Source organism: Ooceraea biroi, chromosome 13 (assembly GCF_003672135.1).
Source record: "Ooceraea biroi isolate clonal line C1 chromosome 13, Obir_v5.4, whole genome shotgun sequence".
Lineage (NCBI taxonomy): Eukaryota > Metazoa > Arthropoda > Insecta > Hymenoptera > Formicidae > Ooceraea > Ooceraea biroi.
The window spans coordinates 3,463,141-3,481,583 of NC_039518.1; the positions used below are offsets into that span (position 1 = coordinate 3,463,141).

An 18,443-nucleotide genomic window follows, 5' to 3' on the forward strand; every position below is an offset into this window, starting at 1 on the left:
GGCGCCGGGCGTCGCGACGCCGCAGCACCCCGGCCATCTCGTGGTCCCGCGCTCAACGTTCTTCGCACCGGCGTCGCGGCATTGACGGCCGTCAGTAATACCGAGCTACGCCTAGGTTCATAGCTGAAGGGGTAGTTTTGTGAACGTCCGGCAACGGGGTGGAGAGCGAGACGCGCAAACCGCCGAAAAGTCGTGTATTGGCCGATAACGCCGTTTAATCGAGTTTGCGTGAACCACGCTGTTCATATCTTGTTGCGGGGAGAGGTGAATTCGACTCGCCCTCGGGGAGTTTTCGAGATTTATCAGTATTGCATTTATTTACTTTGGATATATCAATCGTTCGTCAGTCATATAAATAATTGATGAACATAATTTATGTCCGCATTTGTATAGATACATTATTAATGAACACCTACGATTTAAGTAAAGCTAGGCATGACTAGTACTAGACGCGTGCTAATTTTCGCATATATTATCGCAACGGGTAATAAATTACGTTAAATGTAATCAATAACACGGTTCATCGTATGCCGTCATCGCGTAATTACACATTAAAGCAAGCAAAGATAAATTTATTATTAAAACTGGCGATCTCTACTGAGAATTCTCAATTATATGGGACGCATCAATTACGTTTCTAACAGGATCAACGATATCGCGAAATTTTTCATTTCTATCTTCATTACGAATGTTATCCGGCAGCTGCATAGCGTGCTCGACCGTAAAGAAAGGACTTAGACTTTGGAATCACGCAACTTTACCCGCGATATTGCACTCTCACGGGAGGAAAGAATATAAAATGCGGAACCGCGTTTAAAAGAACCGAGCAAGACCGCGCTGCAATATCTCGTGGCATTGTAATATATTCGCTGTGTGTAGAGAAACAATATTTTGCTTGGAAAATGCGCGATTTCCGCCCTTAACGCGATGCACATGCTACACATGTATAGATATCGAATCTCAAATATATTACTTTCATTAGCGCATTTGTATCGCATTAATTAACGGGTACAGTGATTGGAAAATGCAATTGTCCATTGTAACATACTCTACGCGCCCATCATATCACACTCTTCGATTATTCTACAATAGTATTTAAGCCTCACATTAATACGAGCATTCCTTTTTGTACCAATGGCAATAATGACAGGACTTCCGTTAGCGCTTACTTATGCACACATCGAGCGGTTAATTAATTAACTTGCAGTGCTCTCACGATGTTTTCGGTTAACGGTCCCGGCTATTACTCGGCGAAAGGAAAACCAATTCCCGTGGATTCCAGTCTCACGAACAAATATTCTCCGCTGGTGTTGAATAATACGTCGTAACTTCACTTCTTCCCGTTGGCTAGTTTATTCTGGCTCGGCGCCAACGGCGCTCTTCTCTTCACGTGTTTCTCAGGAACTTTGTCCTTCGGCAGTGGCACGCCGTTGGAAACGAGACCGCCTTTCCTCTTCCTCAAAGATTCCGTGGGAAGGTATTCGGTCGGCCTGAGCAACTGTCTGAAATTATAAGGGCCGTTGATGTCTTCCGCGTCGTATTCGACTTTGGCTTCTCTCTCCTGTCGCCTCTCCATCACCGTGGGCCTCAAAAGCTGCCTTAAATTAGCCGCGTTGTTGATGGTATCTTCTTTCCGCAGAAGCTGCTGGTCCACTGATCTTTCTCCATTCGTTAATCGATTGATGCCGTTCTTATGATTTACGTGATTCCGATGGTTTCTCATCGGTTGAACGTTCTGTCTCGGACTCGACCGATCTGACGTTTTCTCGGGCCTGTTATTATTCGCCAGACCATTAATTAGTTCAGATTTCTCGGTTTTTGTAGTTGTCATCTGGTTCCTCGCGATACCGTTGTTTGTTTTACAGGGTATCTGCTGATTGTTACAGCCATTGATCGAAATGTGATGCTTATTGTTAACGGAATTATGGCCGTTCACGTAGTTCCGTCCATTAAGGCCATTCTGTTGTTCATTTATGGCGTTATATCGATCGTCGAGCACGAATCGTAGGCCAGCTGGATCGTGGAGATGCGGAGTACCGGTTGCGCGTTGTCCATCTGAGTGTTGATGCACGTTGTTGATATGCAAGTCATTAATCCTTGTACTGGAAGAAGAAAATGCTGCATGTTAAATTTAATTTTTGAGAAATAGCTCGAGCTTGCAAACAGGGTGCAATAAGAAAGTAATAAATTGCTACAATAAATCTATTTAAATAGGGTATCTTTTGAAAATTTTCGTCGCATACATTGTTTTACTGATCTAGGTGAATCGCTTGTTGCTACGTCGCTTTTAGCAGTGCTATAAGTTTATAATTTTACCTGGAAATTTGCCATGATGTTTCTGGCAAAGAAAGAGATAAATACGGATTAGTTCGATATTTATTGAAACATGATACAACTCGCGTGTGATTTTAATAATTAACATTTAAATTTACATTACACAAAATTCTTGACTTATTAGAATAAGCATGAATAAAATTGTTCAAATGGCAATCTTTTAAGTTTTGAATTTTGTATAATCAAAAAAGAAGCTTTAGCTTCTTTTCACATGTTTCAACCGTAATGGATTAACGAATAAAGTTATTTGTTGAAATATTGGGTCGTCCGGAAAGTTCGTGCCGATTTTTAATAGATGGCGTTGGAACATGTCTGAATATATCAATGTCATTGAAAACATACGATTTATATACATAAGCTTAAAGGTGACATTTCAACGCATCTTTAGGAAAAAAGTTGTTTCAGATCAATTGATTCGTGTCAGTTTTGTACTCTTTTGAAGATGGAAGAAAACAAAGAACATTTTAGACACTTGATGCTTTTCTATTACCGGAAAGGCAAAAATGCCTCACAAGCAACAAATTCGATATGTTCTGTTTACGGAGAAGGCGCTTTAGCTGAAAGAACCGTACGTAAGTGGTTCGCTAAGTTTAGAGCTGGTGATTTTAACCTTAAGGACCAAGAACGCTCGGGCAGACCTCTACTACTGATGATGACCAAATCAAGACACTGATCGAGAATAACCCGCGCTACACGACACGTGAATTGGCAGAGATACTGAAAATATCGAAAACCACTGTCCACGATCGTGTAGTGAAGCTTGGTTACGTAAGTCGCTATGGTGTATGGGTTCCGCATAATTTGGCCGAAAAAATTTAATGGATCGCATTTCCATCTGCGACTCGCTGTACAAGCGCAACGAAAACGTACCATTTTTGAAGCAATTAGTGACGGGTGACGAAAAATGGATCATTTACAACAATGTAGAACGAAAAAGATCCTGGGGTAAGCGAAATGAACCAGCATTAACCACTCCGAAAGCCGGCCTTCGTCCAAAAAAAGTCATGCTCTGTGTCTGGTGGGATTGGAAAGGAATCCTATATTATGAGCTCCTACCACACAACCAAACGATAAATGCAGATAAGTACTGCTCGCGACTGGACGAATTAAAGACAGCGATTCAGGAAAAACGTCCAGAATTAGCCAATAGGAAGGGCGTCGTGTTCCATCAGGACAATGCCAGACCTCATGTTTCTTTGACTACCCGACAAAAATTGTCGGAGTTTGGCTGGGATGTGCCACCTCACCCACCGTATTCACCAGACATTGCACCTTCAGACTTTCACTTATTTAGGTCTTTGCAAAATTCTCTTAGCGGCAAGAACTTCGACTCTTTGATCGACATAAAAAACCACCTTGAGGAGTTTTTCGCCGAGAAACCTAAGAAGTTCTGGGAGAATGGAATCTTCCGGTTGCGTGAAAGATGGACAAAGGTTGTGAAACAAAACGGTGCATACATAAGTCAATAAATATTTATCGACATAAAAGAATGTTGCCTTTGAATTTTCCTTCAAAATCGGCACGAACTTTCCGGACGACCCAATAATAATGCGTCCACACGTGTGGCGCAAATTTTACCTGACATTTCTCTTGGAGCTCTCGTTTTCGCGTACATCGGACGGATGTCTCAGGGCTTTGTGCCAAATGCTTGACAGATGCTGCTCTGGTGCCACCGCAAAATCGCCCTGAGCCACACGATCCCTCCTCTCGGCATTCACTTCTAGAATCTGGCCGCTCCGACTCCTAGAGAGATAATCTCGTTACGTTCACATAAAATGAAATTTAATACGTCAATGAAACACAACGTTCGCCGATGATTAAGAAACTATCTTCCAACGTACATTCAAAAGGACGCTAAAAGGGTCAGCAAATGAATAATAAAGCGTTCGCGAGAGGAATTAGAAATTTTATCGGATTTCGAGTGGACTGGTCGGAGTGAATCCTTGCTGAAGTCGCCGGAAAAGAGTTCGATAAATCTATAATTCAAGGTGCAAGGCGCGTATTTTGGGATTACTCCATTCGCAGTGCACAAATGGCGGCGAAGAGGCTAGCATTAATGAACTCGACTAATAAGCGGCATGGATACGATTGGCATCGGGGTAGATTTGCGATTGTACCTCAGCGATGGGTGGAGGTCATTTTCCAGCCGTATCAACGGCGAGTCCCAGCCAACTTCGTCGTCTTCGAATTCCGAACCACTTGCGATGCGAGTGCCAGAAGCATTCGAACATTGAGCATTTTAATTTTCTCGTTCGCTCGCAACGGTCAGTGGCGACATGTAACGTTACGATTTACGTATATATCTACCTGCTCATCTCCTCCTTCAGGTCCCGATAATACTTGATGCCGTCCTCCTCGTCCGGCTGCATGCCACTGCGGTACTGCAGTATCGATTGCACCATATCGAATCCTTCAGGACGAACATAGTCCTGCGGCGGTTCCTCGATATCGCTTAATCGAACGCCAGGCTTGTTGCGCCGCAGATGTTTGTGCACTTCTTGGTTCTTCATGTGTACCTGCCGGTAGAAAGCCCGTAAATGGCGGCTAATAGCATAATCTGATCAATGCGTGTTTCGCGATGAACGTTAGTATGGTTTCTGCCCGTGCTGTCGAGCTAAATATTGGGTTGTTCGGAAAGTTATTTCGTTTTTTCAAGGAAAAATGAAAGGCGGTTTTTTCATATTTAGAATAAATTTTATTCAGTGATGTATTGGCCATTTTGTTCCACTACCTTTCGCCATCTTTCTGGCAACTTTAAGATTCCACGCTCATAGAAGTCCTTCTCCTTATTGACAAAACATTGAAGCAAGTGATTTTTGACGCCTTCATTTGAATCGAAGTTTACATTGTTCAAAGAATTTTGTAGAGACCGGAACAAATGGTAATCGGATGGTGCCAGATCAGGAGAGTATGGTGGGTGTGGTAGCACATCCCATCCAAGCTGTAAAAGCTTCTGGCGAGTGACCAAACTTGTGTGTGGTCTGGCATTGTCGTAATGGAATACGACACCTTTCCTATTCGCCAATTCTGGTCGCTTCTGCTTGATGGCAGCATCCAATTCATCCAGCTGACGACAATACACTTTCGAATCAATCGTCTGGTTGCTTGGTAGTAGCTCGAAAAATACGATTCCCCTTCAATCCCACCATACAGAAAGCATGATCTTCTTTTGATCAATATCTGCCTTGGATGTCGATTGAGCAGGTTCATCTTGCCTGGACCATGATCGTTTTCGCTTAACATTGTTGTAAACAATCAATTTTTCATCTCCAGTTATGATTCGCTTAAAAAATGGTTTATTTTCTTCACGTTTCAACGATGAATCGCAGATGGTAATGCGTCGAATCAAGTCAATTTCCTTTAAATTGTGTGGAACCCAAATATCGAGCTTTGAAACGAATCCAAGGCGTTTCAAATGATCGTAAACGGTCGAATTCGATAAATTTAACTTTTCAGCAATTTCGCGTGTTGTTATGCGACGGTTTGCATCCACCAGAGCCTTTATTTTCTCGTCATCAGCTTTAATTGGCCGACCTGAACGTGGTGCATCTTTCAAATCGAAATTTCCAGTACGAAATTTCGAAAACCAATTCTGACACTGACGTTCACTCAATACATCTTCTCCGTACACGGCACACAATTTTGTTCTCGCTTGCACTGCATTTTTACCCTTTCGGTAGTAAAAAAGCAAAATATTACGAAAATGCTCACTTTGATTTTCCATGTTTGATGTGATGCCAAAAAACAATTACTTGACAGATCGCAACACAATAAGATACTAAATGACGTCTGAAATGTCAGTTGTCAAAATATAAAACGAATTTGCCGTTTAGAGTAAGGTTAAGTATCGAGGAACGCGACTAACGACATCTCTTTGTGAAAAACGAAATTACTTTCCGAACAACCCAATAGATTAGAGTTAAGCTCGAGCAAGGGAAAATGGAACTGCGTTTTTCTTTCGGCATGAATTAGGTCTAGCCCGTAATTACGTTTTGCGAGAACTGAATCAGATCGGCCTGTCGTAGTTTGGGATGTATGGGATCCTTCGCGACCGGCTTCCTCCTCGCCGCTCTCTCCTCCTTTTTGTACCATCTTTGAACAATAAGCGCCGCGTCTTCATGTTTCAATCCCTCGCGCAGCAACGCCTTATGGCCATCGTATATGTTGTCGTGGTTGTTCAGGATCCTCTTGAAACGTTCCTCCAGCTCGTACCCGAAACGTTTGCGGATAGTGTAACCACGGAAATCTATAAAATATTTAATCATATCCATTCATCATTGAACATAACGTTTATGATTCATAACGTTGACTACAATTCTTGCAACACATACGGCTTTGTATAATAGTCGCAGCATTATTCTTCTCTAGATTTTTGCGTGCTTGTTGCTGTTTCCCGCGATTATTTATGTCTGTATTCTCCTGCGCTCTACGTTTTATCTCATCTACGAGAAAATTAAAACGATTACAAATATGATAATGAATTGATTAGAAAATTTCTTAATCATCAGGACTCAGATTCTCAAATTTACTCTGTATGAACTCGGCCGTCGTGTCTTCTTCCTTCGCGTGTTTCTGAGCTAGCATCTGCATCGTACGTTTCCGGGATAACCATCCCCGAATATGACGCTGCAGCGTGACCACCGACACGGCGAATTGCCATTTCTGCTTCTTGAATCGCATTTTCGCGAGCCATCGTCGCACGCATGATTGGATCATGATGATCTTTTTCAACTGTTCCTCGTACTGCTTCGAGAGGAACTCGACGTGATAGTACTTCAAGAAGACCTTGGTCTTGCCCAATGCCCAGCCGTCCATTTTCAAACGTATCAGAAGTAGTCGACAATTGTCTCGATTGGCGATTACGCGTTCGTCGTAGCCGAATGCGAGGAAGCAGTATCTGTATGTCATTTGTGAATTCACTTAGTACGTGAGAACTTGTATTGTGACGAGTCTGCCATTAATTATACCTCTTAAGGAACTCGCTGAACGGTATCCGGTGAGAAAATCCATTTTGCCTGATGCGTATTGTTTCGAGGACGCCCGTGTATCGCAATTGTTTCACGACCTTGTCCTTGTCGAAGAAGCGCGGACTCCGCGAGTCGTTCGGTTTTATACATCGCACGAATTGAGGCGAGCCGGATACCATCTTCTGCAGCAGATCCATCAGGGAATAACGGAAGTACGTCGCCACTGTCTGCTGAACGCGAGACTGCGACGCTAGACCTCGACTAGAGTAACGTTCCTAAGAGACATCAACAAACCATCAATATCCTTGTAAAAATGAAGATTGAGGGAGATACAAATTCTCATCATACGAGTGCACCCACAGAAAAGATTTCTGGACTTAATGCTATTGCTCTTTAATCTATCATAAAATAACATCGCTATAGCGACAATCATATTTATTATTGAAAAGAAGCATATTTTAATCTTGAATAGAAAATTCGAAAATCTAGATTAAAATAATCTTGGTGCTATCTCATTAATTTTCTCAGAAGGATTTAGATACAAATTTCTAGCAAGTTCAAAATATTCTTGATTTCAGAATATTGTCAGATCTAAAAGACATCTTATTCTATTCTTCTAAGAGAATTTGTAGAATCTGCACAAAACGGCCAATATTTATGTGTTGCAATCGAAAATCGGGAAAGTGTTTCTGTTATTTACAATGAATAAGTGGAAATGTCTTATCTCGAATCTTATTTCTCAAGTAAGTATATTGTATACTTACTTACATTTCCATATCTGTTAATATTTCTTGTAGAGTATTGCACTTATTCATTGTAAATCTTTCCTGATTTTCGATTGCAACACATAAATATTGGCCGTTTTATCGGAATAAAGGACGCAGAAGCGCCGAGTCGACGAGCGACTGTGAGAAAATGATGCGTCGACATGGACGAAGCCTACTATAAAGTGGCGCTAATATCAAATTATTCTACATAGAAGAATATATAAGCATAAATGTGTACATGTTACTTTTGTCTGAAGACAGTAAGACAATCTTATTTAATTCGAGAGAGAAGAATAGAAATTACTGATTTAAATAAAAAATTGTTTGATTTTCATATTTTTTATACTTGTAATACGATTAAATTAGTGAAGAATATTTTTCGTCTTGTTATCAGAAATCCTTTCTGAGGGTGTACTTTCGAGACGCGAAAAAAATCCCTTTTTTCGCAAAGGGATTCGATATTTAATAATTTTCGAGAGAAAATCGTAAAAACAAGGAAATGTTTGATGATCGTATTTTATACATCTAAAACGAAAATGTGCAAGAAAATGAAAACACTTGCACACACCTAATACATGGAAGAAAAAGTATGTACAATAAGTAACAGCGCTCTTTTTCATCATCAGGATTTCCAGCGGATGGAACCAATGATGCTGCACCCACAGAAAAGATTTCTGGACTTAATGCTATTGCTCTTTAATCTATCATAAAATAACATCGCGATAGCGACAATCATATTTATTATTGAAAAGAAGCATATTTTAATCTCGAATAGAAAATTCGAAAATCTAGATTTAAATAATCTTGGTGCTATCTCATTAATTTTCTCAGAAGGATTTAGATACAAATTTCTAGCAAGTTCAAAATATTCTTGATTTCAGAATATTGTCAGATCTAAAAGACATCTTATTCTATTCTTCTAAGAGAATTTGTAGAATCTGCACAAAACGGCCAATATTTATGTGTTGCAATCGAAAATCGGGAAAGTGTTTCTGTGTTTCTGTTATTTACAATGAATAAGTGGAAATGTCTTATCTCGAATCTTATTTCTCAAGTAAGTATATTGTATATAAGTAAGTATATTGTATACTTACTTACATTTCCATATCTGTTAATATTTCTTGTAGAGTATTGCACTTATTCATTGTAAATCTTTCCTGATTTTCGATTGCAACACATAAATATTGGCCGTTTTATCGGAATAAAGGACGCAGAAGCGCCGAGTCGACGAGCTACTGTGAGAAAATGATGCGTCGACATGGACGAAGCCTACTATAAAGTGGCGCTAATATCAAATTATTCTACATAGAAGAATATATAAGCATAAATGTGTACATGTTACTCTTGTCTGAAGACAGTAAGACAATCTTATTTAATTCGAGAGAGAAGAATAGAAATTACTGATTAAATAAAAAATTGTTTGATTTTCATATTTTTTATACTTGTAATACGATTAAATTAGTGAAGAATATTTTTCGTCTTGTTATCAGAAATCCTTTCTGAGGGTGTGCACACACCTTTGTGTTCTGGTTCGACTGCGATTTCCTCGAGTCGTTCTCCTGTAGCGCCGAGTACAGGTTGCCGGTTTTCGTGATCGGGCATTGGAACAGGAAACGAACCATATCGTACTGCGACTGTCGTACCAGTTGAATGACCTCGGGTGGCAGGAAGTTTCTGTTCTTCTCGAGAAATCCATCGGCTTGATAGACAACGCGACCGGCGAAGTGATGTATCGCGAAACAGACCGCATCCGATTTGGGTCGTACGTAAAACTTTGACTTGATATTGTTGTGGAATTTCTCTACAACAAAAATTACAAAGCAGTTAGAATCACAATATATGATCACAAGATTTAACTCGATCATTATTAAAAGCTCGTTAGAATCCCGTTACTTTTTAAAATACTTGATTTTGAGCTTTCCGAAAGGATTTCTGCTCGTTTGATTATATTAAGCTAATTAAATGAAGCTTATCAGAATTCCCTCTCATTTACTCATTAAATCAGATTCCAAGGTGTTGCTCAAAATAATCTTAATTCGAAAGTGGACGCACGTTTATACAGGGTGGGTGTCTGACATAAGGCGAAAAACCTCTCGCCCACAGGTAGGTCTCGTCAACCTGAATTAAAAAATCTTGCACCATTTTGCAAACAACCGCGTAAAATTTCGAGTAATTAAGTAAAGAAAGTTCGCTAATTCACGTGAGAGAAGAATGAATGAATGTACAGGACTTTTTAATTCAGTTTGACGAGACCTACCTGTGGGCGAGAGGTTTTTCGCCTCATGTCAGACACCCCGTAGAAAGAATGTGCATGTGTAACAATGCTCACCGATCAGGGATCGATTGGTCGCTCTAGGGAATCGACTCTCCTCGTCGAGGAGCGCCAAGAGTCCCATGGGCTTGCTGAGCAACATGTCGAGAACTGGCCTGTTGTCGGAAAACTCGACGAGATCCACGGGTATCCCCTCGGCCATGTACTCCTGCTGCTCCCATGTGAAGATGTGCTGATTGAAATAGTACTGTATCTGTTCGTTGGCTATGTTGATGCAGAGTTGCTCGAACGAGTTCCTGGGGAAATTCTCGAAGCCGAAGATGTCAAGCAACCCGATCGCCAGCGGCTCGTAATTCGGTGAACGGCTGAAGCACAGCAAACAATTGATCTGGTTGACCATCCAATCGAAGAGCCGGCCGTAGAGACCCTTGGCCATCGCGTCGCGAGCCGCGCGGGCTTCGGCCACCGTATTGTTCCGCGTAATTGTCTCGCCTCTGGTCATCACCGAGTTCGATGTCAGGGCCTCCAGGAGATCGTTTTGTTCGACCCCGAGTAATTTCGAAACTGCAAGCGGAATGGATGTTTCCATCACGACGCGTAAATCGCAATGTACTCGTGGAATTTTATTTCCGCATAAACGAGACTCGTAATCGCAATTGTGATCGATTCTGCATTCCGATTAAAAGATTGATGATAGAAATATTGAGAGGCGACGGAAATGTTACCTCTATGCAATGGAACGGTGTCGATGACTCGGCTTTTATTGTCGGTGTTGTCCTCGGTCGCCACCTCGGCGAACTCGATGTCGCCCAGATGGAGTATGGCGGCTAAAACTCGATACACCGTGTCCACTTCGCTGTCCTGAAACCCGAGCACCTTGAAACCCATCTTGAGCTGTTGGAATTTGTCGATGTGCGTCTGCGATGTGTGACTGTAATGCGTGAGGTATCGATGATGCTTCCGGAGCGTGGGGTCGAGATAAAATTCTGAGAGACGATCGTCCGCCTCCAGGCCGTCGTACATGTAATAGAAGATGTGGAAGTTTCGTTCGCCCCTGAAACAAGTCACATTGATCACATCTCGCTCGTTACTTCGAATTAATTATATTAGGAGTGTGATTTAGTTTTGAGGGTTTTGCAACAGATGGCTGTAGTGTCAGTTTGTTCCAATAACTGTTGTTTCTTACAATGTTGACATTATCCATCACATTTAGTAGCATTATAGCAATAACAGTCGTGTTTATATCATCGTAAAAATGCAACTTCCAAAACAGCATTTCGACATGCGTTGCTTTTGTTTTTTAATCAAAAGAAAACTGCGGCTCACGGTTATAGAATTCCTGTCGAAACTTATGATGATTCTGCCCCATCAATTAAGGACAAAGAACGCTCGGGACAACCAAGAAAGCTTGAAAATGCAGATTTGCAAGCATTATTGCACGAAAATCCAACACGATCCACTTCAGAACTTGCCAGAGCATTAAATGTTGATCGTACAGTTGCCAAACATTTACATGAAATGGGAAAAATTCAGAAAGAAGGGAAATGGGTTCGACATCAATTATCGGAAAGTGCCATTTGAACATTTGCATCTCGTTGATCGCCAGGCAAAAAAAGAAGAGTCTTTTGTCTCGGATTGTTACTGGGGATGAAAAGTGGATCTATTTTGATAATCCGAAACGCAGAAAATCATGGGTGGATCCAGGCGAACCATCAACATCCACTCCGAGACGCAATATTCACGGTTGAAAAGTAATGCTCTGTATTTGGTGGGATAGCGTACCATGAGCTGTTAAATCCGCGCGAGACTGTCACGGCTGATCGTTATCGACACCAATTGTACAAGTTGAAGCAAGCATCGGACCAAAAACGACCACCAATTGCGAGTAAACGACGGAAAGTGATTCTTCTTCGTGACAACGCTCGACCTGACGTTGCGTCATCAGTGAAAGAAACACTATTAGAGCTCGAATGGCAAGTCTTACCGCACCCCGCGTATTCTCCATGCGATTATTATTTGTTCCGGTCGATGCAACACGCTTTAGAGGATACACACTTTGATAATTTGGAAGAAGTGCGAAAATTCGTCGACGAATGGATCAACTGAAAAGAAGAGTCATTTTATCGTCATCTCTTGCCAGAAAGATGGGAAACAGTTATAGAAAAGGAAGGAAAATATTTTGATGAAGGTATTCATTCATTATCATATTTAAATACATGCGTTTTTGAGCAAAAAAACCCTCAAAACTAAATCACACCCCTAATAGTTTTGAGGGTTTTGCAACAGATGGCTGTAGTGTCAGTTTGTTCCAATAACTGTTGTTTCTTACAGTCTTGACATTATCCATCACATTTAGTAGCATTATAGCAACAACAGTCGTGTTTATATCATCGTAAAAATGCAACTTCCGAAAGAGCATTTCGACATGCGTTGCTTTTGTTTTTTAATCAAAAGAAAACTGCGGCTGACGGTTATAGAATTCTTGTCGAAACTTATGGTGATTCTGCCCCATCAATTAAGGACAAAGAACGCTCGGGACAACCAAGAAAGCTTGAAAATGCAGATTTGCAAGCATTATTGCACGAAAATCCAACAGAATCCACTTCAGAATTTGCCAGAGCATTAAATGTTGATCGTACAACAGTTACGAAACATTTACATGAAATGGGAAAAATGCAGAAAGAAGGGAAATGGGTTCGACATCAATTATCGGAAAGTGCCATTTGAACATTTGCATCTCGTTGATCGCCAGGCAAAAAAAGAAGAGTCTTTTGTCTCGGATTGTTACTGGGGATGAAAAGTGGATCTATTTTGATAATCCCAAACGCAGAAAATCATGGGTGGATCATCAACATCCACTCCGAGACGCAATATTCACGGTTGAAAAGTAATGCTCTGTATTTGGTGGGATAGTGTACTAAATCCGCATGAGACTGTCACGGCTGATCGTTATCGACACCAATTGTACAAGTTGAAGCAAGCATTGGACGAAAAACGACCACCAATTGCGAGTAAACGACGGAAAATGATTCTTCTTCGTGACAACGCTCGACCTGACGTTGCGTCATCAGTGAAACAAACACTATTAGAGCTCGAATGGCAAGTCTTACCGCACCCCGCGTATTCTCCATGCGATTATTATTTGTTCCGGTGGATGCAAGACGCTTTAGAGGATACACACTTTGATAATTTGGAAGAAGTGCGAAAATTCGTCGACGAATGGGTCAACTGAAAAGAAGAGTCATTTTATCGTCATCTCTTGCCAGAAAGATAGGAAACAGTTATAGAAAAGGAAGGAAAATATTTTGATGAAGGTATTCATTCATTATCATATTTAAATACATGCGTTTTTGAGCAAAAAAACCCTCAAAACTAAATCACACCCCTAATAGTTTTGAGGGTTTTGCAACAGATGGCTGTAGTGTCAGTTTGTTCCAATAACTGTTGTTTCTTACAGTCTTGACATTATCCATCACATTTAGTAGCATTATAGCAACAACAGTCGTGTTTATATCATCGTAAAAATGCAACTTCCGAAAGAGCATTTCGACATGCGTTGCTTTTGTTTTTTAATCAAAAGAAAACTGCGGCTGACGGTTATAGAATTCTTGTCGAAACTTATGGTGATTCTGCCCCATCAATTAAGGACAAAGAACGCTCGGGACAACCAAGAAAGCTTGAAAATGCAGATTTGCAAGCATTATTGCACGAAAATCCAACAGAATCCACTTCAGAATTTGCCAGAGCATTAAATGTTGATCGTACAACAGTTACGAAACATTTACATGAAATGGGAAAAATGCAGAAAGAAGGGAAATGGGTTCGACATCAATTATCGGAAAGTGCCATTTGAACATTTGCATCTCGTTGATCGCCAGGCAAAAAAAGAAGAGTCTTTTGTCTCGGATTGTTACTGGGGATGAAAAGTGGATCTATTTTGATAATCCCAAACGCAGAAAATCATGGGTGGATCATCAACATCCACTCCGAGACGCAATATTCACGGTTCAAAAGTAATGCTCTGTATTTGGTGGGATAGTGTACTAAATCCGCATGAGACTGTCACGGCTGATCGTTATCGACACCAATTGTACAAGTTGAAGCAAGCATTGGACGAAAAACGACCACCAATTGCGAGTAAACGACGGAAAGTGATTCTTCTTCGTGACAACGCTCGACCTGACGTTGCGTCATCAGTGAAACAAACACTATTAGAGCTCGAATGGCAAGTCTTACCGCACCCCGCGTATTCTCCATGCGATTATTATTTGTTCCGGTGGATGCAACACGCTTTAGAGGATACACACTTTGATAATTTGGAAGAAGTGCGAAAATTCGTCGACGAATGGGTCAACTGAAAAGAAGAGTCATTTTATCGTCATCTCTTGCCAGAAAGATAGGAAAAAGTTATAGAAAAGGAAGGAAAATATTTTGATGAAGGTATTCATTCATTATCATATTTAAATACATGCGTTTTTGAGCAAAAAAACCCTCAAAACTAAATCACACCCCTAATATAAAAATTAAATCTTCGAAGACTTACTCAGCTTGAGCGATCACCCGCGACTGTTCCAACAGGTAAACCGAGATTCGCGCGCCGGTCACTTTTCCGCCCTTCGTCATCGTTAGATCGAGATATTTTCCGAATCTGGAGGAGTTCGCGTTGATGCCGGTCGTCGCGTTCCCGAAGGCCTCCATTATAGGATTTATCTGTAGTATCCTCTCTTCGAGATTGCGATTCGGCGCCTTGCTGAGGTAAACGAGTTGCTTCAGCAGCAAATTTGCGCTTTCCGTCTTCCCGGCGCCCGATTCGCCGCTGATGACTATCGCCTGGTTCTGACGTTGATGAAGTAGCGCTTGATACGCCGCGTCGGCAACCGCGAATATATGCGGGGGATTGTCGGATCTCGCTTGGCCCTTATACCGTTTCTGCTCCTAAAGAGTACAAGATATATTGCCTAGCGACTTTCTCTCATTTAAATAAAATACATACAACGTTATATCCGATCAGGCAAACGACAGATACTTACGATACCAGTGTACAAGCCCAGGTTGGTGAAGGGATTCACGGCGACCAGTATATCACCGATGTACGTGTATATTTGCGTTTGCTCGTACCGGTGCTGCAATTGATCGACGATGGCCTCTTCCGATAGCATGTCGAGTGCCGCCAGATCGTCCATGTACATCTTCTCGGGTCTCGTCTTGCGGTCCGTCTTCAATTTCCCGTGTTTCGTAGTCACCTCCGGCTGCCGATGTATGCGACCATCCGCTCTCTGTCTGCGGATCTCCTCTCTCAGCTGTTCCCTGATCCTCTCCGCGACCTGCTCTGTGCCCCTCAACAATGGATGCTCCTTTAGTTCGCTGGCAAACGGCCGGTGCTCGAGATCCTTCACCAGGCATTCGGCTATGAAATCCGTCAGTTCCGCCGAGTAGATGTCCGGGTTCTTCAACGAGGGGGGCGGATTCCGCGGGATTTGGAAGAGCGCTCGCATAGGGTGCAATTCAGATAACGGCGGATCGCCCTCCGCTAACTCGATGGCTGTGATGCCGATCGACCAGACATCGCAGCGCGAATCGTACGACGAGTCCAGCTGCTGCTCGCAAGCTATTACCTATTTTTTTTTAGCAAAGAATGCAATATTCCACGATGCGATATTTTGTACTTATATCTTTTAAAGTGCGAGAAACACTCAACGACTAAGAATGTTTTGATGTGTCTCGAATATCGAAAATTTATTTGTTCACCTGACTTCGCGAATGCTTCGTGATTGCTTAATTATTGTCATTCTAGACGTTTTAGATGTGTATTAAAAATTCTTCGTTTTGCAGGAGACAATGTACGCGTTAAATACACTCACCTCCGGTGCCATCCAGTATGGTGTGCCAACAGATGTGTTCTTCCTGGCGAGAGTCGCGGCCAGATGCGAGGACACGCCGAAATCGACCAATTTGACGCGCGCTTCTTCGGTGAGCAGGATATTGTGACCCTTCACATCACGATGCATGCAGTGATTGCTGTGCAGAAAGATGAGAGCTTCGACGGTCTCCTTCAAGATGTAAGCTATTTGGTCATCCGTTAGGCGGCTGCCGCGTTTTTTGAGACCCTGCACGAGATCGGTCACGGAGCCTCCGGTGCACAGCTGGAACCGGAGCAATTAATTTTTTACGCATGTCGATTCCGTTCCTTTTCTGAAAGATTAAAGAATTAATCTACGGGAACTATAGACGAGCGACGTAAAACTGCATAGAAAATATAATACTTCCTCATCATTAGAAAATCTTACTAATATCATACCGTTTTTAATGATTGCCGTAATTTTTAAATAGAAAAATAAGGCAATTTTATTTCTTTAATTGCTTTTATCGGAAAATTCATCACATAAATTTCCATCATTTTTCCGTGAATCTTTTTCGTTATAAAATATTATGACGAGAGATGTACCTCCATCACGAACCATAACTGATCTTCTTCTTGGCCGGGTTTCGCATGTTTTAGAAACAGACCGTGGAAGAGGGGAATGTTCGGATGCAGGCTCAGATCTCTCAGTACCAGGTATTCTTCTTCGATTTCCTCGATGTTGTCAGCGACGTTCTCCAATATTTTAATGGCAACCTTGCTGCCAGTTTCCTTATCATAAGCGGCATACACTTCGCCGTACGTACCCTCGCCGATTAGTTCCTCCAACCGGAAACGTTCGCCAGGATCTGGTATCGTGTCGAAATTAACGTGCTGGCTGAGGCCATGATATGCCATGTTGGTCCCGCCTCCGGTCATTTCTGCACAGAACCGGTGAACATATCGCTATTAAGTCGTTAGCATAATCGTGTAACGTGAAACAACATAATTACATTAACGAAGACAAAGACTAAATCGTAGAAAAAAAATGATAAAATTAATCAGAAGAAGCTGAATAATTTAAAACCTGAGTCGGACATATGACAATAGTATCTGAAATATCTTAAGGTATTTATTACTTACGTGACGACATTACCGTTTTTCTTTACCGAGCACGCACAACAAATAATTTTTGCAAAAGGCGCGTCGAAGAGAGTTTTATAGCAGTTACACTATAATTATTGACGACTTTTCCAAGATAGGTTTATTGACCGATCGCGATTGCCTGTGTACAATTTTTGAATCTTCGAAAATTTGGAATTTTAGATATCTTCATTCCTCATTGAATCTCGGAGAAGTATCAACGTACACGCTGCTAGTTCGACTAACTGCAGCATACTACTATACTGGGAGCGTTCGTTTTCCAACCAGATACCTGTTAACTCCTTAATAGTATTAGGCTCGTATCGGTTAGACCGGCGCACTTCTGCTAGAGGTAGGTCTACCGAGAGAAACACGCCCCATTTTTAACTGATGCTTTTCTACGCGATTATACATCGGTCGATTGACCATGAGAATCGTTAAGCAATGCGTTTCTACGGTTTATGATACGAAATTAGATTCGTAAATATGCAGAGAGGCTTTCAATGATGTGGAAATGATGTAGAAAAATATTAGATTCCATTTTATAATTTGCACTTTAGAATTAATAAAAATAAAAAAACAAGTATCAATTTTATCGACGTTTCCATTCAAGTTTTATATTAAAGTTTCTCGACGAGGATTGCTATTAATTAGCAAATTTCATTAATTATTCTAGTAAATTTTGTTAATTAGTAAACATCATCCCGATGTTTCGATACATTCGATCTTGAAATAGATATGAAACAGAATATATTCTCCGATAATTTTTTAATTACTATCGATGGTTTCACTTTCCTCACAACGAGGACACGTTTTGTATAACTTCGGCTTTAATGATGGAAGTCCTATTTCATTGAGTGAAGCCATGTAAGGACCGAAGCCAGCTGCGACTGCGAGCGACGTTTCGTCGTGTGTAATTGAACGTGCCATTGTAGGCCGCAAATGTAATAATGCAACCATTGCCATCGATCATATTCTTTTTCGCAGTTTTACTGCGGCAGAGAAACTGTTCGAAGAAACTGTTCGATAATTAACGGCTTCGGTAATTACGCCTCCTGATAAGGTCCGAACCGAAACTACTCGGATGCTCTCCCAATCACTGCAGGAACCGATTTTACTCA

At 41.4% G+C, this 18,443-nt stretch overlaps 1 protein-coding gene across 2 annotated transcripts; it reads right to left on the reverse strand.

Moving 5' to 3' along the window:
- Window positions 1-294: 294 nt before the first annotated feature.
- Window positions 295-17,383, reverse strand: LOC105285612 (myosin-IIIb). 2 transcript variants are annotated; one of them, XM_020033691.2, is made up of 15 exons: window positions 16,786-17,383; window positions 16,202-16,483; window positions 15,371-15,955; window positions 14,884-15,275; window positions 11,066-11,394; window positions 10,398-10,904; window positions 9,586-9,869; window positions 7,302-7,576; window positions 6,864-7,231; window positions 6,666-6,776; window positions 6,324-6,580; window positions 4,642-4,850; window positions 4,452-4,532; window positions 3,913-4,077; window positions 295-2,102 (listed from the first exon to the last, which is right to left on the reverse strand). In XM_020033691.2, exons 1-15 carry the CDS (start codon window positions 17,116-17,118, stop codon window positions 1,331-1,333), a joined length of 4,950 nt encoding a protein of 1,649 aa, XP_019889250.2. In that variant the 5' UTR covers window positions 17,119-17,383; the 3' UTR covers window positions 295-1,330. The 2 variants fall into 2 exon arrangements, with proteins under 2 accessions (XP_019889250.2, XP_019889251.2); XM_020033692.2 differs by lacking the exon at window positions 4,452-4,532 and having other exon boundaries at window positions 16,786-17,382.
- Between the last annotated feature and the right edge of the window lie 1,060 nt (window positions 17,384-18,443).

Excerpts from the sequence above, each read along its gene's own strand:
- LOC105285612 (XM_020033691.2), bottom strand. The coding sequence starts at position 17,118 with ATGACCGGAGGCGGGACCAACATGGCATATCATGGCCTCAGCCAGCAC. Across the intron at positions 6,581-6,665 it reads TGCGACTATTATACAAAGCC|ATTTCCGTGGTTACACTATC; the intron begins GTATGTGTTGCA and ends AATATTTTATAG. Across the intron at positions 4,533-4,641 it reads CTGAAGGAGGAGATGAGCAG|TGGTTCGGAATTCGAAGACG; the intron begins GTAGATATATAC and ends TCGCATCGCAAG.